General features: G+C 41.6%; 1 protein-coding gene across 1 annotated transcript in view; it reads left to right on the top strand.

Moving 5' to 3' along the window:
- The first annotated feature begins 3,702 nt into the window (after positions 1 to 3,702).
- The window catches only part of OPN4 (opsin 4), a 92,782-nt gene continuing 73,794 nt past the window's right edge, over positions 3,703 to 22,690 (top strand). Inside the window, exon 1 of the mRNA XM_067466253.1 lies at positions 3,703 to 3,802. Coding sequence (XP_067322354.1) covers positions 3,703 to 3,802 — 100 coding nt within the window. The remainder of the gene's footprint in view (positions 3,803 to 22,690) is intronic.

Below are 22,690 nucleotides of genomic sequence, written 5' to 3'. Positions count from 1 at the left end.
TCACCTTAACCTCTCCAGGCTGTTACTTTGTGTCCCCTTCCTGCCTGAAACTATCAAAAAAGCATGAACTAACTTTTTCTGGGGTGCGGGAGACTGCAGGCCTGCCCGGGATGCCTCCCTGGCATCCCGGGGAGACCGAAACTGCGTTTCTTCAAACCATGGATACGGAAACCCTTTGGCCCCCCGTATCCATGAGTTGACAGATTGACTCCATTTTGGTGCCATATTTTTCCATGCAAGTATGTCCTATGACAGTGGTTCTCAACCTTCCTAATGCCACGATCCCTTAGTACAGGTCCTCATGTTGTGGTGGCCTCCAACCATAATGTTATTTTCATTGCTACTTCACAACTGTAATTTTGCTCCTGTTATGAATCGTAATCTAAATATCTGATATGCAGGATGTACTTTACTGGACCAAATTTGGCACAAATACCCATTACGCCCAAATTTGAATACTGGTGAGGTTGGGGGTGATGTTGTGGTTCAACAACAACAGCATGATGGGGATGAGAGTGAGAGTGCAGAGAGTGCAGCTGATGATGTTGGCTTTCAGTTTTCTCAGTCACAGCCTGTATCTGTAGAGAGGCCGCAGTTCTCACAGGAAAGGAATGCAGATGAGAAGACAGACGCTGAGAACCAGGGTCGAGGTGCCCAGGTGTTGAGACGGAGCCCACAGATTGCGGCCAAGTGTTGAGATCATCAGTCTGGTGGGAAAGCTGATTGTTTTGATGTTTAGTGAATATATGCTCTGCTCTGGGGATTTTTGGGTGTCAGTTCCAATGTTGCTTTATGGCTAGCTCCAGCTCCTGGCCTTTGGGAAAGGCTGCTTCATGTTATTTCATGGACTTTATACTGAACCTGTGCTTCAAGTCTCCTGCTTTGGCAATATGGATTATATTGGATTATAACCTGTACTATTGATCTTTTCACTGCTTATGAACTGCCTTTTGTTTGAAAACCTCACAATAAACTATATACCTCACAACTGTGGCTGGCTTGTTATAGAGAGCAAGGTGAATCTTATTCTGAGACACAACAGGTGATTGATTTTGTCATTTGGTAATGATGGAATTGCTGGGATTTATGGTTCACCTAAAATCAAAGAGCCTTCTGAACTCCATCAATGATGGAATTGAATCAAACTGGGCACACAAAATTCCCATGACCAAAAGAAAATACTGAGAAGGTCTGGTGGACACTGACCTTGAGTTTTTTTGGAGTTGTAGTTCACCTACTTCCAGAGAACACTGTGGACTCAAGCAATGATTGATCTGGATCAAACTTGACACAAATATTCAACATCCCCAAATGTGAACACTGGTAGAGTTTGGAGAAAATAGACCTTGCCATTTGGGAGTTGTAATTGTTGGGATTTATAGTTCACCCATAATGAAATAGCATTCTGAACCCCACCGACAGAATTGGACCAAACTTTCCACATAGAAGCCCCATGATCAACAGATAATACTATGTTTTCTGATGGTCTGTGGCGACCCCTCTAACATCCCCTCACGACCCCCACAAGGGTCCCGACCCCCAGGTTGAGAAACACTGTCCTATGATATGAGTTCTTTCATGATTGCTGATTGCTTTTTCAGAGGCAGGGCAACTTCCTTTAAGGGGAAGGGAAGGGGGCAAGAAGGGTCAGGGTGAGGCCAGAAGCATGGGGGAAATATATAGGAATCACAAGAAAATCAGGTTACATTTAACCAGGAGAGAGATGCTATGGCTTTCTGTAGTCTTAAAGGAGTCTGCTTTCCATTGGACTAAAAACATGCTATTAGAAACCTGCAGCTTAAGTAATAGGAGCATCAAAGAGAAAGCCACCTCCCTCCATTCCCTTATGAAGAGGAAATAATTTTTGTTCCCTACACACTGGCAGGACTCAATGATGCAGAAGGGCACCCTGGCACAATAGAAATGATGTTACTTCTGATAAAATGGTCATCAGTAAAATTAGTTATGGCACTTCCTGCCTTCCCAGGTGTTTTTCTCAGAGCTAAGTGAAACCCTCTAACCCCTAAAATATACCTAGAAGCTGCTTTCAGATTATTTTCATGGCAAGCAATTCATGCATAAGAGTAATCTTTAGCAGCCATCAATGCTCTCTGAAAATTATGGAAGTTGTAGTCTCTCAAATCTTTGAAGGGAAGGATGATAGTCTGTTGTTGTTTATTCGTTGAGTCACTTCCAACTCTTCATGACCTCATGAACCAGCCATGCCAGAGCTCCCTGTTGGCCATGGCCACCCCCAGCTCCTTCAAGATCAAGCCAGCCAGATGAGCAATGACTTTCCCTCTCTTTTGGAAAGACATACTTAAAGCATGCAGGTCTTGCACACAGATCTGCATGTTTTTGTTTCTCATGGCTGGACAGTTATGGCTACATGTCTAACTCATGCAGGAGCTGCATCTAGCATTTTAGCAGCTAATCACAAGTTTTATTAGTCATGTGATTGAGTCTGAAGCCCAGCCAGAAAGAAAACTGGGCACCATATATTATTTACCTATGATAGATTCGCTGGAACTGGGTGACTATTTTATAGCATTAAAACATCACAGGCAAGAGGCAACACTTAACAAGCTTTTTCTCTTTGCTAGAAACATTTATGTCAAAAGGACATCCATAATTTAATCAAGATAAACTCTCCCATCTGAATATTCTGACAGTCCTGGGAAAGGTAGGAAAAATAAAATAGGGCATGGAGGGGAGATTATTCTTTCCATTTGTTTCTCCAAACAAAACACTCCTGTTTTCTTTGTTTTAATATGTTTCACTTTTCCAGTCAATTCTGTTTATTTTACAGAAATGAAATTTAATGGAGTTCTAGAAGATTTATCTCCCTGGCTTACAAATTCTGACACTGTTCAGTTGAAAATGCCTGTCTTTTTTTTCTGAATTTGTATTCTCATTCTCTCCCTCCCCAACAAGAGTGGTCTTTTCACCCCTCAACTTCAATTTCAATGCTATATATTACTTGGAATATTTAGTTATAGTCAGAGGAGGCCCTAGGTAATTTTCAACGGTAAACAAACAGTATTTTGGTGCCCCCCCCCCCCCAAAAAAAATCACTGATATATATTTTCTGTTCGTCGTGGGAGTTCTGTGTGCCATTGGTTCAATTTCATCTTTGGTGGAGTTGGGAATGCTCTTTGATTGTAGGTGAACTATACATCCCAGTAATTACAACTCACATATGTCAAGGTCTATTTTCCCCCAAGAGCACTTCAAGAGCGCCCCTGGGCAAAATCAACTATACTGTGAATGCTTACTTTGCATAATGGGTTGAGCCACCCCTGGTTATGGTAAGAAAAATTAACATTATAAACAAGGCACAATGTTTATTCCCCTCCATTTTTTGTTAGCATAAAAGGCCAAACTTTGAAGAAAGCCTTTTAGTTATCTGTACCTGCTTTTTCGTGTGATAACAACTGATAGATGTGACAAAAATGCCAAAGAGCTGTTCAGATCTCCTGTAAAACATGAGAAACATGTGGAGTAAACAAAATATTTTTTTCAAATAGTCACTAATTTTGGCCAAAGATAAATCTATCTGCCTTCTGCGACTATTGAGTGCAGAAGTTGGGAAGGCGCAATATGTCTACTTTAAAATTAAAAAAAAGGATAGAAAAAGAAATACACAGATAATGACCTCATCAAAAAGGTGAATCCATGGGTTCCTGGCTGGTGGGGGGAGGCATGGAGCTGCCTTATTGTACCCCTCTTCCTATGGAAGAAGAAGAAGAAGAAGAAGAAGAAGAAGAAGAAGAAGAAGAAGAAGAAGAAGAAGAAGTTTATTGTATTGTCGAAGGCTTTCATGGCCGGAATCACTTGGTTGTTGTAGGTTTTTTCGGGCTGTATGGCCATGGTCTAGAGGCATTCTCTCCTGACATTTCGCCTGCATCTATGGCAAGCATCCTCAGAGGTAGCGAGGTCTGTTGGAACTGGGAAAAAGGGTTTATATAGCTGTGGAATGACCAGGGTGAGACAAAGGACTTTTGTCTGCTGGAGCTAGGTGTGAATGTTTCAACTGGCCGCCTTGATTAGCATTTGATTGCCTGGCAGTGCCTGGAGCAATTTTTTGTTGAGAGGTGATTAGATGTCCTTGTTTGTTTCCTCTCTGTTGTTATGCTGTTGTAATTTTAGAGTTTTTTTTAATACTGGTAGCCAGATTTTGTTCATTTTCATGGTTTCCTCCTTTCTGTTGAAATTGTCCACATGCTCTTCTGATGTCTGAGGTGGAGTATCCATTGGCCTGTAGAGCCCAGTTTAGGTGAGTCAGTTCATCTTGGAGGAGGTGGGGTTCGCAGATTCTTTTTGCACGGTCTGCCAAGGCTTTAATGGTGCTTCTTTTTTTGACTTGGGCGATGCTTGGAGTTTTTATGTAGATATCTATCTGTGTGTGTGGGTTTTTTGTAAACGGTGTGTCCTAACTGTTGATCTGGTTTACGGATGACTAGGACATCTAGAAAAGGCAGTCTTCCTTTATTTCCTTTTTCCATGGTGAACTGGATGTTTGGGTGGATGCTGTTGAGATGGTCCAGGAACCTGTTGAGTTCTTCTTCTCCATGGCTCCAAATGCTGAAGGTGTCGTCCACATATCTGAACCATATCGTGGGCTTTTTTGTTGCTGTTTCCAGGGCTTGTTTTTCAAAGTGTTCCATGTAGAAAGAAGTTTATTTTTCTACTCCGCCTCCATCTCCCCGAGGGGACTCAGGGCAGCTTACATGGGGCCAAGCCCAAGACAACATACAATTAAAAACAGAACAATAACATATTAAAATAGCATAAAAACAGCATAAACAATAATAAACAAGCATCAAAAGCAACAACAGACTCATTTTTGGAGGGAGGAGGGGGCCAATATGCGAAACTATTTAAAGGATAGGGTGGCCAATAAGGTGGATAGAAACGTATAGTAGCATAGAAAATAGCATGGAAATAGAGCAATTAAAAAGGATCAATTCAGCTTAACTTAAAAATGCAGTAATGAAATATAGGAATTTGGAGGGAAGTGTTGCCACCTGACTTCCCCTCATTGCAGAGAGGGCAGCACAGGAAGGCTCCCGTGTTGCTGTGGTGGTGGGATGCGCTGCTTCCTCTTCCTTTTTGGTATGGAACCCAACCAGAAGGGTCTGTGCATCGTGTGAAGGGCTCCGTGCTGAAAATGGAGGGGGAGCAGTGTATGAAAGGCAAATCAGCCCATCTGATGAGGTAGTAGCTTGACAACAGTACATGTAAAAAGGCATTCATCTGTGTTGACCACAAACTTAACACAAATCAACAATGTGATTCAGCAGCTTAAAAAGCCAATGCAACTCTAAGTTGCATCAATAGAGATATAATATCTAGATTGAGAGAAATAACAGTGGTACTCTATTCTGCTTTATCAGGTATCACTTGAAATTCTGTGTTGAATTCTGGGCACAAGACCAAGAAGGATATTGATAAGCAGGAACATGTTCGGAAGAAGGCAAACAAAATGGTTGAATTTCTGGAAATGAAGTCCTATGAGAAGCAGCTCAGGGAACTGGGTATATTTAGTCTGCAGAAAAGAAGGTTAAGAAGGAATGTGAGATCCATGTTTAAAAGTTTGGAAGGATGTTGTATTGAGATGGGAGCAAGCTTGTTCTTTGCTGCCCCAGAGACTCAGAGCCGCATCACAAAGACCAGATGAAGCATCCAGCTTTGCTTGGCTTTGTTGCAAAAAGAGAGGGGCAGTGGGGTGAATCTGTTGCCCCATGTGCAGCTCTCTGTCTGCGATGCTTTCCCCATCACATGGGGAAAGTGTCACTATTCTGCAGAGGATCTGCAGGAAGCATCTAACAACAGGAAGCATCTAACAACAAGAACAAGAACAACAACAACAACAACAACAACAACAACAACAACAACAGCAATAATAGACTGGTACAAGCCAAGCAAAAACTCTGGCACAAGTCAGTAAATGTGGTCCCAGGGGTGATCAGCACACTGGGTGCAGTACCTAAAGACCTTGGCCTGCACTTAAACACAATTGGCGCTGACAAAACTACTGTCTGCCCACTGCAGAAGGCCACCTTACTGGGATCTGCATGCATTATTTGCCGATAAATAGAAGGTCAGCTGCTGTCCTCACCTTTTTGCCTTGTTTTTTTTTAACAAAGTGTTCTATTTTGAAATGGTCATATGACTGATCAAATAAATAATAATAATAATAATAATAATAATATTATTATTATTATTATTATTATTATTCGTCGATACATCACACAGTCCTAGACACTTGGGAAGTGTCTGACGTGTGATCCAATACAACAGCTAGCAGAGTGATCTTGTCTGCTGTGGATGCATTTTGTTGTGTTTCAAATAATAATAATAATAATAATAATAAGAAGAAGAAGAAGAAGAAGAAGAAGAAGAAGTTACAACTACCACTTGCCAGCAGTAAAGATTTGGTGGGATCATAAACCCACAAAGGTCGTGGAAAATGAACATGCAAAAATCCCGTGGGACTTTTGAATCCAGACTGACAAAGTTTTGGAACACAATACACCAGACATCATGATTGTGGAAAAGAAAAAAGTCTGGATTATTGATGTCACCATATCAGGTGACAGCCGCATTGAGGAAAAACAACAGGAAAACTCAGCCGCTATCAAGACCTCAAAACAGAACTGCAAAGGCTCTGGCATAAACCAGTACAGGTGGACCCAGTGGTCATTGGCGCACTGGGTGCCGTGCCAAAAGATCTCAGCCGGCATTTGGAAACAATAAACATCAACAAAATCTGAATCTGTCGACTGCAAAAGACCACCTTACTTGAGTCTGCGCACATTATTCAAAGATACATCACACAGTCCTAGACACTTGGGAAGTGTTCGACTTGTGATTTTTTAATACGAAATCCAGCATATAGATCTCGTTTGCTGTGACATACTGTGCTTTTGGGTCAGTAATAATAATAATAACTTTAGGTTCTTGTGGGTTTTTTCGGGCTATAGAGCCATGTTCTAGAGGCATTTCTCCTGACGTTTCACCTGCATCTATGGCAAGCATCCTCAGAGCTACCTCTGAGGATGCTTGCCATAGATGCAGGCGAAACATCAGGAGAAATGCCTCTGGAACATGGCTCTATAGCCCGAAAAAACCCACAAGAACCTAGTGATTCCAGCCATGAATGCCTTCGACAATAATAACTTTATTTTTATAACCCACCACCATCTCCCCGAAGGGACTCGGGGCATCTTACAAGGGGACAAGCTCAAACTACAGATTAAAACACACACAATAAAATAAAACAAGACAAAATAAAATCAAACACAAACATCAGAGAAACATTACAAACACATTACACATTTTGAAACAGTATCATGGCTGAAAGAAAAGTGCTGAGTGCAGAGGGATCAGGGAATGTGCAATTGTTCTTAGAGAGAGCCCAGGGAAAGTGCAAGGGGCGCTTCAAATCAAGGTCACAGCTGGAAGGATAATATTCTTAGGCATTTAAATAACAGGATGGGAAGGCCAACGAAAGTGTGAAGAGCTATGGCAGATGACACTTCCATCCCAGTTGGGAGCAGGGCTTCCACCGGAAGTCACACAACGTAGTGTGATGGCAAATGTGGTGCTCCATCCTCAGTACATCGCCATCTGTTGGAAGTGCTTTGATTGTTTCTGCATGGCAGGGGGATGGACTAGATAACTCTACTCTTCCAAATTTATGATTCCATGTTTGAAAAGACTGAGCCAAAAAATTGAAAAAGTTCTCCAATGAACAAGAAAATCGATTTTCTTGTTTAATAAGCTCATCACATTCCAGAATTGCAGTTTTGTCTTTAGGGCTTTTCTCGTGAACAACAATGTGCTTTTTCACTTCTGCTATTTCACACATATAATAAATAATTTAGGCACTCTGACAGCTATTTTCCTCTTTTTCTTATTTTTTTTCTTTTTCTTTTCCTCCCCTTGTGATTCTCAAGTGTCTCTCCTTTCTTGTTGGGTTTGCAAACTTAAGAGCCAGGCAATTTTTTTGGGAGTCAGCCTCGTTGGATTCAGAAGGCTGTGCTAGTAAGAAAAGGGTAGCTGAACCTTGAGAAACTGAAATGAATTTCTATGCACATTTTAGCTAAAGGGCTCTTCTTCCCAAGACCCATCACATGCCTCTTTCCTCCAAGACATCTGCTATCTCTTCAGCTTGTCAAATTATCCAAGTGTTTTCACTGGAGCTATCACTTAATAAAAAGCTAGAGAAATGCTGTAAGCCAAAGCTTCTTAAATTATCTGTTATGGGGGAACAGCAGGTTTTTTTTCTCACTGTGCCCCAGCACTTCTTTTATGTCCATTGGCTGTAACTGTTTCTGGAAATTTGCTGGCTGTTGAAGGAGGAAAAATTGGGAAATGGGTATATGGAATGGAGAGTTAAAGTTGCTTTTAAAATTCCAAATTCTTTAAACAGCATGGTATTCTGGGAGAACTTGTACAAGGAAAAACTTTTCCAGTCTTGGAGTCCTTGTGGACAGCAAGTTAAACATGAGCCAACAATGTGATGTGGCGGCAAAAAAAGCCAATGGGATTTTGGCCTGCATCAATAGTAGCACAGTGTCTAGATCTAGGGAAGTAATGCTACCCCTCTATTCTGCCTTGGTTAGACCACACCTGGAATATTGTGTCCAATTCTGGGCACCACAATTCAAGAGAGAAATTGACAAGCTGGAATGTCCAGAGGACTGTGACTAAAATGATCAAGGGTCTGGAGAACAAGCCCTATGAGGAGTGGCTTAAGGAGCTGGGCATGTTTAGAAGAAGAGAAGGCTGAGAGGAGATATGATAGCCATATATAAATAATATGTGAGAGGAAGCCACAGGGAGGAGGGAGCAAGCTTGTTCTCTGCTTCCCTGGAGACTAGGACGCGGAACAATGGCTTCAAACTACAAGAAAGGAGATTCCATCTGAACATGAGGAAGAACTTCCTGACTGTGAGAGCCATTCAGCAGTGGAACTCTCTGCCCCAGAGTGTGGTGGAGGCTCCTTCTTTGGAAGCTATTAAACAGAGGCTGGATGGCCATCTGTCAGGGGTGATTTGAATGCCACTGTAATTATTTTCTGATGTAATTTTTTGTTTTCTGCATTTTGTTTTCTGCATTTTATTGTGCTGTATTGCATTTTTGGGCTTGGCCTCATATTAGTTGCCCTGAGTCCCCATCGGGAAGATAGTGGTGGGGGAATAAATAAAGATTATTATTATTAATATTTTGCTAATACAAAAGCACAGCATGTTACAGCAAACAAGATCTATATGCTGGATTTCGTATCACAAAATCACAAGTCGAACACTTCCCAAGCATCTAGGACTGTGTGATGTATTTTTGAATGATGCGCGCAAATCCAAGCAAGGTGGCCTTTTGCAGTTGACAGATCGTGATTGTGTTGATTTTTATTGTTTCCAAATGCCAGATAAGAACTTTTGGCACGGCACCCAGTGCACCAGTGACCACTGGGACCACCTGTACTGGTTTATGTCAGAGCCTTTGCAGTTTAATTTTGAGGTCTCGAGAGCAGCTGAGTTTTTCCTGTTGTTTTTCCTCAATACAACTGTCACCTGGTATGGCAACATCAATAATCCAGACTTTTTTCTTTTTCACAGTCGTGATGTCTGGTGTATTGTGTTCAAAAACTTTGTCAGTCTGGATTCGAAAGTCCCACAGTATTTTTGCATGTTCATTTTCCATGACCTTTGCAGATTTATGATTCCACCAATTCTTTACTGCTGGCAGGTAGTGCTTGTGACATATGTTCCAATGAATCATCTGGGCCACAGAGTTGTGCCTCTGTTTGTAATCCGTTTGTGCAATTTTTTTGCAACATCCATAACCAGATCTTCTCCTGCTGTGCTTTGAGAAGTTTTTGATTACTGACTTCAATTAAAGCAGGTTCTTGGCTTTCCTTGACACATTATTATTATTATTATTATTATTATTATTATTATTATTATTATTGGCAAGGTATATATTCCGCCCTTCTCACCCCGCAGGGGACTCAGGGCGGATTACAGTGTACACATATATGGCAAACATTCAATGCCAATTTTTGACATACAAACATATACAGACATACACAGAGGCTATTTCACTTTTTTCTCACCACCAGGGGAGCTGTCGCTTTCATCGTCCATCTGCGACGCTGATGAAGCACTTCCGCATTCCCCGCACGCTTCCCCGCTGGAATGCTTTGCTGGAGTCTTCTTTATGGCCTCGTAAATCAGTTAATTTAGCCTCCCCACACTTTCATGTGGTACCTTATTTTCCTACTTGACAGATGCAACTGTCTTTCGGGTTGCAAAGGTCGACAACAGGCTACACACAATTGGTTGGAAACCCACTCCAACCCGAGCTGGCTTCGAACTCATGACCTTTTTGGTCAGAGTGATCTTAATGCAGCTGACACTCAGCCAGCTGCGCCACAATCACGGTATAGAAACATACTTGAGTCAACCAGGAAAATTATGTAAATTAAGCATACTGCATAAATAAATAAACAAATTTTGAAAAATGTATTAAAATTGGATGGATTTCAGGATGAAGTTCAGTCAAATATGAAGCCTTATAACCTGATATGAACAAGAAAAAATGAAAGTAAGTGCTATGGAATCCATAGAATATTCAACAGAATTGAGACAAAGAGGTCCTTACATCCTAATTTGAGGGTTAAGGTTTTTCCCTCTACCTTATTAAATCAAAATTCTTTAAACTTTGGAATTTCCCCCAAGCCTGCATGAATAGTACTATATTGCTATATATCAATGATTGGTATTAGGACATTAAGTTGCTGCTGCTAGTAGTACCACTAAGAATATTATGTCTGTATTCCTTTTTTGTCAAATGGCATTTATTAATTATTCAGTGGTAACTCCAAAGTAGAAATATTGCTATTCATGTTCTAAAAATACAGATCAAAGTAAGCATGATTCTGCCTAAGCAACATTTTGCTTTTGAGATAGCAGTGCTCTGAATGAAAGAAATGTCCCTCTTGAGAAGGATAATTATAGAATAGATAATGCGCTACCAACTGTTCATAACAGGACTGTGACCTCCCTTAGGAACCCTACAGACAAAAACCTCAAAGCACAGTTCCAGTCATTCCTTTATTTCCTTAAAATTGGCCAGGAGCCTCTGAATTGATTATAGATTTGGAAGCTACTGAAGCAAGCTGATTCTACCATGTTTGGAATGTTTAGCTTATTTATTTATTTATTTATTTATTTATCGAGTCAGGAGTTCACCAAAACAGTTGTATTGCATTAAAACAAACAAATGGATAGACAAAACACAAAGTCTGCAGACTTGGTATTCTATTAAATGTCCTTTGACCAGTAGCTGGCCACTTGGAGTGCCTCTGGTGTTGCTGCAAGAAGGTCCTCCATTGTGCATGTGGCAGGGCTCAGGTTGCATTGCAGTAAGTGGTCTGTAGTTTGCTCTTCTCCGCACTCGCATTTTGTGGATTCCACTTTGTAGCCCCATTTCTTAAGGTTAGCTCTGCATCTTGTGGTGCCAACGTGCAATCTGTTCAGCGCCTTCCAAGTCACCCAGTTTTCTGTGTGCCCAGGAGGGAGTCTCTCATCTGGTACCAGCCATTGATTGAGGTTCTGAGTTTGAGCCTGCCACTTTTGGACTCTCGCTTGCTGAGATATTCCAGTGAGTGTCTCTGTAGATCTTAGAAAACTATTTCTTGATTTAAGTTGTTGGCGTGCTGGCTGATACCCAAACGGGGTGTGCTGGAGATGTCACTGCCTTGGTCCTTTCACTATTGGTTGCTACTTCCTGGTGGATGTCAGGTGGTGCAATACCAGCTAAACAGTGTAATTTCTCTAGTGGTGTAGGGCGCATACACCCCGTGATAATGCGGCATGTCTCATTAAGAGCTACATCCACTGTTTTAGCATGGTGAGATGTGTTCCACACTGGGCTTGCAGCATGCAACCAAACAAGCAAACCAACCAATGGATATTTAGCTGAATTGATCCTTTTAAAAGAATATTATATATATTTATTGGTCTTCACTTTTTCCCCGTGTCATCATATTTAAGCCAATAGTGAAAGGACCAAGGCAGTGACATCTCCAGCTCATCCCTTGTTTGGGTATCAGCCAGTACGTCAACTACTAAAATCAAAAGAAATAGTTTTCTTAGATCCACAGAGACACTCGCTGGAACACCTCAGCAAGCGAGTGTTCAAAAGTGGCAGGCTCAAACCCAGCACCTCAATCCGTGGGTGATACCAGATGAGAGACTCCCCCCTGGGCACACAGAAGACTGGGCGACTTGGAAGGAACTGAACAGACTGTGCTCTGGCACCACGAGAGGCAGAGCCAATCTTAAGAAATGGGGCTACAAAGTTGAATTCACGACATGCGAGTGTGGAGAAGAGCAAACCACTGACCACCTGCTGCAATGCAACCTGAGCCCTGCCACATGCACAATGGAGGACCTCCTTGCGGCAACACCAGAGGCACTCCAAGTGGCCAGATACTGGTCAAAGGACATTTAATCAACTACCAAGTTTGCAAAATTTGTTTTTGTATCTGTTTGTTTGTTTTGTTCTGTTAGAAATGTAATACAATGGTCTGGTTGCTGATGACACGATAAATAAATAAAGTAAATAAATCATATTTAAGAAAGTCCTGTACCATTGTTCTTTATCCACTGTCTGGCATTTCCTCTTTGCTAATTTATAGTTACTGTTTCGTTAAGTGGTATCATAGAAAGTTATTTTATGCCTTCTTCTAGTTTTTCCCCTCAGCAGTGGGGCTATAATGCAAACAGCAGGCTCAACTCTGGGTTTAATGACAGATGTCAAAGGAGCTATCCAAGGTGCTGGGGTTTAACTGTACAGGTAGATTTTATTTATTTATTTACGACATTTATATGTTGTCCTTCTCACCCCAAAGGGGACTCAGAGTGGCTTACAAGATATTATTATTATTATTATTATTATTATTATTATTATTAAACTTTATTTGTACCCCGCTAGCATCTCCCGAAGGACTCGATGCGGCTTACAAGGGCCAAGGCCTCAATACACAACATAACAATACAACACCTAAGCAAATTAAAAACATTTAAAGCAGTATTAAAACAACAAAACCACAAACAATAAACAATACATCAGAACACGATAAAACTGGGCCAGGCCAGAGTAAAGGGTACAGGATTAAAAGTGCTGATGTGACAGGTGGTATATAAGGCTTATAGGGCAAGTGCAGTGTGCAGTGTGCAGCAATCTTAATTCAAATAAAGTGCTTCTGGGACTTGGTATTGGAGATTTCCTAATCGGGAAAGGCACATCGGAACAGCCAGGTCTTCAAGTTCTTTCTGAAGACTGCCAATGTAGGGGCCTGTCTAAGATCTTTGGGGAGAGTGTTCCAGAGAGGGGGGCCACCACGGAAAAGGCCCTGTCTCGTGTCCCCACCAACCGTGATTGAAACGCAGGCGGGATCACGAGCAGGGCCTCTCCAGATGAGCGTAGTGAACGCGTGGGTTTGTAGACGGAGATGCGGTCACGCAGGTAGGATGGTCCCAAACCGTTCAGGGCTTTGTAGGAAAGCACCTGCACCTTAAATTGGGTTCGGAAGATCAACCGCAGCCAGTGGAGCTCCTTGAACAGGAGGGTTGACCTCTCTCTGTAGGGAGCACCAGTTAACATCCTGGCCGCTGCTCTTTGGACAAGTTGGAATTTCCGAGCCGTTTTCAAGGGCAGCCCCACGTAGAGCACATTACAGTAATCCATCCTAGAGGTGACCAAGGTTGGACCACCCCGCCCAGATCATATATACATTGTGCTTCCAGGCACAATTCAAAGTGCTGGCTTTAGTCTATAAAGCCCTAAAGGGTTTCGGTCCAACTTACCTATCCAAACGTAACTCTCCTTACGAACCATCTAGAATGCTAAGATCTTCTGGGGAGGCCCTCACTCCCGCCTTTCTCACAAATGTGTCTGGTGGGGACGAGAGTCAATATCAACACCTTATACTTTGCCTGGAAATGAATTGGCAGCCAGTGGAGTGACTTTAGGACAGGTGTAATATGTTCACTCCTGGATGTTTCTGTAATGAATCTGGCTGCCATATTTTGAACCAACTGGAGTTTCCAAACTTGATATAAAGCTAGCTCAATGTAAAGTGCATTGCAGAAGTCCAACCTTGAGGTTACCAGTCCATGCATTACCATCTTCAAGTCTAGGTTCTTGTGGGTTTTTTTGTGTAGACTCCTGCAGAGGTGAGAGGATCCCTCTTGTCCTTTGCTGAACGTAGCATTTGTTGGATTTTCTTGGTGGGTTTGTAGATTGTTTGTATGTGGTGTTTCCTCATCAGCTTCCCTATGCAGTCAGTGGTTCCCTTGATGTATGGCAGGAACACTTTTCCTCTGGGTGGATCTTCAACTTTACTCTTGTGGCTTGTTCTTGGTCTTGCAGCTCTTCTGATGTCTGAGGTGGTGTATCCATTGGCCTGTAGAGCCCAGTTGAGGTGGTTCAGTTCATCTTGGAGGAGGTGGGGTTCACAGATTCTTTTTGCACGGTCTGCCAAGGCTTTAATGGTGCTTCTTTTTTTGACTTGGGTGATGGAGTTTTTATGTAGATATCTATCTCTGTGTGTGCGTTTTCTTTCTTTTTTTTTGTGAATAATCTTTATTAAATTTCCATTTTACATAACTAAAAACCAGCTAATGAGAGATAAAACACGGTGAATTTTAGTTTAAGAAAGTCCCCGAAAATAGTGCATGATAGCTAAATAGGAAGGGATAAGGAAAGGGAAGGGGTAAGGGAGCTGGGTTAGGGGAGGGGGAAAAAAAAAAGGAGGGGGTAGAGTGAGAGCCCACCACCTCTTATTTAAAAACAGAAAACAAAGTGAGAGATGTTGTTGACTTCCCGAGGTCTTCTGTAAGGTCTCATCAATCTTCTTTCTTACTTTTCCTTCATATTCCCTTCTCTTCGTCTTCTTTTGTTTGTGTCTGTTTTGCTTGATTCTCTTTCTTCTCTTCTAGATCAGAATCTTCTTATTTTTTTGTTTGAAGTAATCCATCACTTCTTCCCAGTGTGTTTCTTTCATCTTAACCCCTTTGCTTCTTGCTATCAGAAAGGTGAGTCTGTCCATATTTTTTATTTCTAGAATTTTCGTTAATCTTTCGTTCTCATCTGGTATCTCTCCTTGTTTCCACCTTCTAGCATAACAAATTCTTGCAGCCGTTGTTATCAAGAATAGGATTTTGTCTGTATTTTTTTCTATTTTTAAGTCATGTATGCCCAATAAGAACAATTCTGCCTTCCATGGTATGTTGGTTTTTAAAATATCTTGCAATTCTTTTTGTACCATTCTCCAATATTCTTTGGCCCTCTTACAGGTCCACCAGATATGAAAATATGACCCTTCTTCTTCTTTACATTTCCAGCAACTTGAGCTGTAATTTTTGTTCCCTTTTCCAATTTTCTTGGGGGTCATATACCAGCGATGTGCTGTTTTGAGCCAATTTTCTTCTAGATCTGTGGCTTGGGAGTACTTTAGTTTTTCTCTCCACACTTTTTCCCATTCTTCCTGCCTAATGTTCCTCCTGATGTTTTCATTCCATCTTCTTTTGTAATTCTTTTCTCCTTTAGCCTCTAGTTTCCATTCCAGCAATTTCCTATATATCTTTGTCACTAATTTTTTCTTGGAGTCCATTATTTTATCCCAGAAGTTCTTTTCTTGATTAAAACCAATTATTTTATCTTTTTTATATTTTTCTTTTATAGACCAATATTCCAGCCATGAGATTTTTTGTTCCGCCGTAATCAATTCCTCCTGAGTTTTAAGGATCAGATCATTCCCCTCTTTTTTTAGTAAGTCTTTATACTTTGGCCACTCATGCCACCCTGAGCATCTTCTTTGACCTGCTTCCAGGGGGGAGACCCATAGTGGAGTTTTATTATACAGCCTAGATTTGTATTTCTCCCATGTCTTCAAGATCATAGATCTAATAAAATGATTCCCGAAGTTCTTTTCATTCTTCTTCCCCTTATACCAAATGTAAGTATGCCACCCTTCTCTTAAGTCTGAACCCTCCAATATCAATAATTTTTTCTTTTTTAACGTTGCCCAATCCTTAGCCCAGATCAATGCAGTTGCTTCGATGTATAGATTCAAATCTGGAACTGCGAGCCCTCCATTTTCCTTCCTTTCCGTTAAGTTGGAATAAAGACATCAAAAAATTCATTTGGAAAAACGGAAAGCCAAGAATTAGTTTTGTGTGTGTGCGTTTTCTGTAGACAGTGTGACCCAATTGAGGAAACAACCAGGCACATCTTAACACCTCTCAACAGAAGATTTCCCCAGGTTCAGCCAGGCCTTCAAATGCTAATGAAGGTGGTCAGTTGAAACATTCACACCTAGCTCCAGCAGGGAAGAGCTCTTTGCCCCCCCCCCCCAGCCATTCCACAGATATATAAACCCATTGTCCTAATTCCAACAGACCTCACCACCTCTGAGGATGCTTGCCATAGATGCAGGCGAAACGTCAGGAGAAATGCCTCTAGAACATGGCCCTATAGCCCGAAAAAACCCACAAGAACCTGGTGATTCCAGCCATGAAAGCCTTCAACAATACATCTTCAAGTCCTCCAAATCTAATAAGGGGCACAGCTGGTAGATCCGCCAAAGCTGGTAGTAAGCTCTCTTGACAGTCACATTTATCTGGACTGACATTTAAAGAGAAGGATCCAGGAGCACTCCCAAGTTGCAAACACAGTCTTCCAAGGGGAGTGTAACCCCACCCAGAACTGACATGCCTCCATCCCTAGATTAGGAGTCCCCAGTGGCACAATAGGTTAAACCCTTGTGCTGGCAGGACTGGGAGTGGGGTAAGCTGCCATCTGTCAACTCCTGCTTCCCATAAGGGGACATCAGAGCTGCTTCCACAGGATAGTAAAACATCAGGGTGTCCCCTGATGCCAATACTCTCACACCAGAAGCGACTTGCAGTTTACAAGTCACTCCTGACACAAAAATATCCCTAGATTATCATCTTTTATAGCAACCACCTGTTTTGTCTGGATTCAATTTCATTTCCCCCCCTCATCTAGCCCATTATCTCCTTCAGACAATCATTCAGAGGAAACACATTATCCTTAGCTGAAGCTCTTTCTGAAGGCATGGAGAAATATATATGGATGTTTATTGCTTTGAGAAACAAACAAAACAAGAATTCTAGCCAGCCTAGAGTTATGCACAGAGGAAATGAAAGAGCATTTGACTGAGTCAAAGTCTGAAATCTAAGCACAAAACATAGTTCATGCTGGTCAGGAAGTAAGTGATGGAAAGAATCTAAAAGCCAATCAAGGTTTTGGAAACTAAGGAGCAGGGACTATCATGATGCTGAAAACAACAGAGCTGGTGTATTGTCGAAGGCTTTCATGGTAGGAATCACTGGGTTGTTGTAGGTTTTTTCGGGCTAAATGGCCATGTTCTGGAGGCATTTTCTCCTGACGTTTCGCCTGCATCTATGGCAAGCATCCTCAGAGGTAGTGAGGTCTGTTGGAAGTAGGAAAATGGGTTTATATATCTGTGGAAATACCAGGTTGTGACAAAGGACTTTTGTCTGCTGGAGCTAGGTGTGAATGTTTCAACTGACCACCTTGATTGTTGTTTTTATGGCACACATTGTGCTGGCTGTTCTAATTCATAGCCAGGTGGAATTCAGCATAGCTCACATTATCTTAGCAATTTTATTTTAAGATTAAAACCTTATTTTGCTTTTGTTAACAATGTTGCATAGGATGAATTAGATTAGCCTCCAACTCTCCCTCTTCAAAGGTCAGCATGTGATGGTCCAGGTTGTTTCCTGCCATCCTCCTCTTGCTCCAAGACAGGACTTGCTGCCACCTTGGACTCCAAATGGATCCCACCTCTTCCCCTTCTTCAGGTAAAGATGTCTCCTCAAAATGGGATAGGGCCTCTTAATGCTCATCTCTCTACTCAGATAAAAACACAGATTGTAGATCAGCAGTATTTCGTGACCATATCTTCGTGACTGCATCTTCCCCTATGAACCAATACGATCTGTAAGATCATCTGAGGAGGCTCTTCTCTCACTCCCATCCCTGTCTCAGGTATGGTTGGTGGGGACAAGAGAGAGGGCCTTCTCAATGGTGGCCCCCTAGCTCTGGAGCTCCCTCCCCAACTGTTCTTTGCAGTGAGAAACAAGCTCAGAGTTCTCCAGAGTTTACCCATCTTAATTGAATGGAAATGGTTAGAGTGATGCCTTGGAAACATTACAAGAGATACATATGTCAGTACACTTCTGTGGGTCACTGGAAATTGTACACCTTTATGTCCTTGAGTGCAAAGAGTAATCAATGGGTGCCACAATGAACCCTTCCCCACCATGTTGCTTTTCAAATATCCAATTCCTCTGGACTCCTTACACCAGTGTTTCTCAACCTTCCTAATGCCACAACCCCTTAATACAGTTCCTTATGTTGTGGTGACCTTCCCAAACATAAAATTATTTTCATTGCTAGTTCATGACTGTATGTTTTGCTACTGTTATCAATTGTACTGTAAATATCAGGTTTATTTTCATTGACTGAACCAAATTTATTTTCATTGACTGAACCAAATTTGGCACAAATACCACAAATACACAGGATTTTGTCCTGTGGGAGTTGTAGTTGCTGGGATTTATAGTTCACCTACAATCAAAGAACATTCTGAACTCCAACAACAATGGAATTGAACCAAACGTAGCACTCAGAACTTCAATGACCAACAGAAAGAATTGTAAGGGTTTGGTGGCCATTGACCTTGAGTTTTGGAGTTTTAGTTCACCTACATCCAGAGAGCACTGTGGACTCAAACAATGATGGATCAGGACCAAACTTGGCACAAATACTCAATATGCCCAAATGGTGGAATTTGAGGGAAATAGATCTTGACATTTGGGAGTTGTAGTTGCTGGGATTTATAGTTCACCTACAATCAAAGAGCATTCTGAACCCAACCAACAATAGAATTAGGCCAAACTTCCCACACAGAAACCCCATGACCAACAGAAAATACTGCGTTTTCTGATGGTCTTCAGCAACCCCTCTGACACCCCCTCGCCACCCCTCCAGGGGTCCCGACCCCCACGTTGAGAAACATTGCCTTACACTGCCATTTTCTCTGCAAAAACAAAACATCCAAAAATGGCAATTCACATTTCAAATAGAGTTAAAGAAGTCTCCCACACAGTTTAACAATACACTTACACATTTTTTAAAACTACAAATAGACTTCCAGACATTTCCAGTTTTATTCTCTCTCCTCCAATCACCATTGTCACCATCCTATTGGATTTTTGTAGTTTCTGTGATCTCTAGGCATGTTCCAGGGGAAGAAATTTGATTCTCTGGCCCACCAGAGTTGCTTCCCCCATGGCTGTAGGGTAATTTTCCATGATGACTTTTTAGCACCATGAATCAAAGAAAGCCTTTCAGGTGTTCCATCTTGCTCTTCACAACAGATAGAAGAATTGGTAGGAAAATGCAAGTGGAGGGTTATAAATGGAAGACACTGACAACAGAATGGTGTGAAGCTGAACCAACATGGTTAAACAAGCACCAAAGTCTTCATCAGGAATAATTTGTACAGTGTGCAGCTATCTTGCACAAAGACCTAAAATCAGAATTGTAACTAAAGTTATGTATCTATTATCATAATGAATAATGAGCTGTAAAATTTGAACATGGCAGCAAGTCTAAGTAGATGAAATATTCATGCGGAAGAAATCAGCTCATGGTTATTTTTTTCAGGTAGTTGAGGGCAAGGGAGCAAAGTTTCAGCTGTGGAATTACTTCTATGTCTGATTGCCAAGCAACCATCCAGTTGTGAAATGTGCATAGTTGCTTCTTTGGTCCAACCCCCATTCCGAATGACGGGACACTGTAGTCCCCAGAGTCATATTTTGTTGCAGAATGTGCATAGAAGTCAACCAACAAGATAGTCATTTTATAACATTGTCACCTGAAGCGTCATACATATTTTGAATGTATTTCAGTTACTCACACATAGGTGTTTTTTTTAAAAATAAATAGACTTCAAACTGTGATTAAAATTGTATTGTCGAAGACTTTCATGGCCGGAATCACTGGGTTGTTGTAGGTTTTTTTGGGCTATATGGCCATGTTCTAGAGGCATTTTCTCCTGACGTTTCGCCTGCATCTATGGCAAGCATCCTCAGAGGTAGTGAGGTCTGTTGGAACTAGGAAAATGGGGTTATATATCTGTGGAATGACCAGGGTAGGACAAAGGACTCTTGTCTGTTGGGGCTAGGTGTGAATGTTTCAACTGACCACCTTGATTAGCATTTAATGGCCTTTGATTGAAATCCACAAGCATGTGGACAATTTCAACAGAATAGAGAACACCGTGAAAATGAACAAAATCTGGCTACCAGTATTAAAAGAACTCTAAAATTACAACAACAAAACAACAGAGAGGAAACAATCTCAACAAGATATTCCCCCAGGAACTAACAAGCCACACCAAATACTGCCAGGCCATCAAATGCTAATCAAGGTGGTCAGTTGAAACATTCACACCTAGCTCCAACAGACAAGAGTCCTTTGCCAGCTCAAACTCATAATCCAGCTCCAGAAATCTACGTATTTCTGGAGGCTAGGCTAGGCTAGTTAAAGTTGACACTTGGAGAGCCACTCTGCCAATCTACTGTGAGCAGATGCTGAAATCCCATTAGCTAATATTGTATTATGTAGACTAGGTGTCTCCAAACTAAGGTCCGCAGACCAGGTGTAGTCCTCCAATGTTATTTATCTGCCCCCAACCTAAACTTTAGACTTTGAGTTCCCCTAAATTGGAAATGAGTCAAAGGCACACAACAACAACAACCCTAATTAGCTTGATTATCTCATCAGCCAAAAGCAGGCCCACACTTCCCATTGAAATGCTGGTAATTTTATGTTAGTTTAAATTGTTCTTCATTTTAAATATCATATTGTTCTTTCATACTATAGTCTGATCCCAAACTGAGAGAAAGGGTTAGAATTAATTGAAGTGGTGCTCTTCTTCTGTGCCACCCATGCTCCATCCACAACTCCTCCTCGTTTTCAGGGTCCATAATAAATGCCATGAAGTATAGTATCATATCACACTAACTGCATCAGTTGCTCTAAAAGTTGTCTTCATGATCTGATCTTGACTGTATTTACTCTGGAGAAAGTCCCACTAGATCAGTGGTTCTCAACCTGTGGGTCCCCAGATGTTTTGGCCTTCAACTCCCAGAAATCCTAACATCTGGTAAGCTGGCTGGGATTTCTGGGAGTGGTAGGTCAAAACACCTGGGGACCCACAGGTGGAGAACCACTGCACTAGATGTTGTTTGTAGAAGGGCAGCTCCTGGCATTACATAATAACTGCCTCTTTCACTATAAGCTACCATACAATTGCAATTAATTTTTCACCCATTGGGAAATACATTTCTTTCTGTGTGTATGTGTGTACATATTCCACAGTGTTCTGTGATGCAATCACATAGATCAGGCTTGTTAAGGGTACCTTGTGTTTGTGTGTGTATGCCTTAAGGAATACTCAGAAGTAGTTCTGCCAATTCCGTCTTAGCAGCTTCTAAAAAGGTGGGAGGATTAATCTTTCTAAAGTAATTCAATTAGCACTAACATGCTTATTTATTTAAGTGTAATTACCGTTTTACTGTAATGGCTTGTAAAATATGCTTTAGCAGTTTGGTGTGCATCTGAAAAGTGGAAGCAGATTTAAAATACTGATCTGAAACAAGCACATAGTACAGTAATAAATGCAATTGTAAACCGAGGCTAAAGTAGTAATAAATTCATCTCCCTGTATTGTCGAAGGCTTTCATGGCTGGAATCACTAGGTTCTTGTAGGTTTTTTTGGGCTGTAGGGCCATGTTCTAGAGGCATTTCTCCTGACGTTTCGCCTGCATCTATGGCAAGCATCCTCAGAGGTAGTGAGGTAGTGACCTCACTACCTCTGAGGATGCTTGCCATAGATGCAGGCGAAACGTCAGGAGAAATGCCTCTAGAACATGGCCCTACAGCCCAAAAAAACCTACAAGAACCTAATTCATCTCCCTGTTATATCACTGTACATATCACAAGCCATGCTTGGTGGGGCTGTGGCATCTATGTTAATGGTGTGTTGAATCTGCTCTGGATTTTAGTTTGAACTTTAAATAGCTCCTCAAAGGACTGGAGCTATTTAAAAGTAGGCCCCCACCACACAGCTGTATAAAATCCCACATTTTCTGCTTTGAACTGGAATATATGGCAGATAACCCAGTTCACAGCAGATATTGTGGGATTTTCTTCCTTGATATTCTGAGGGCCTTTGCAGACAGACCGCTATCCCAGGAGCATAAACGTTTAAAAAACACGGATGTGAGAGCTGGACCATAGGGAAGGTTGAGCGAAGGAATATATATGCTTTTGAACTTTGGTGCTGGAGGAAAGTTCTGAGAGTGCCTTGGACAGCAAGAAGATCCAACCAGTCCATACTTCAAGAAGTAAAGCCCGACTGCTCATTGGAGGGAAGAATAGTAGAGGCCAAAATGAAGTACTTTGGCCACATCATGAGAAGAACGGAAAGCTTAGAGAAGACAACGATGCTGGGGAAAATGGAAGGAAAAAGGAAGAGGGGGCGACCAAGGGC

The sequence above is a fragment of the Anolis sagrei genome, chromosome 3 (genome assembly GCF_037176765.1).
Source record: "Anolis sagrei isolate rAnoSag1 chromosome 3, rAnoSag1.mat, whole genome shotgun sequence".
NCBI lineage: Eukaryota > Metazoa > Chordata > Lepidosauria > Squamata > Dactyloidae > Anolis > Anolis sagrei.
Note: the sequence above shows the minus strand (reverse complement) of the source record. Positions and strands in the feature narration are given on the sequence as shown.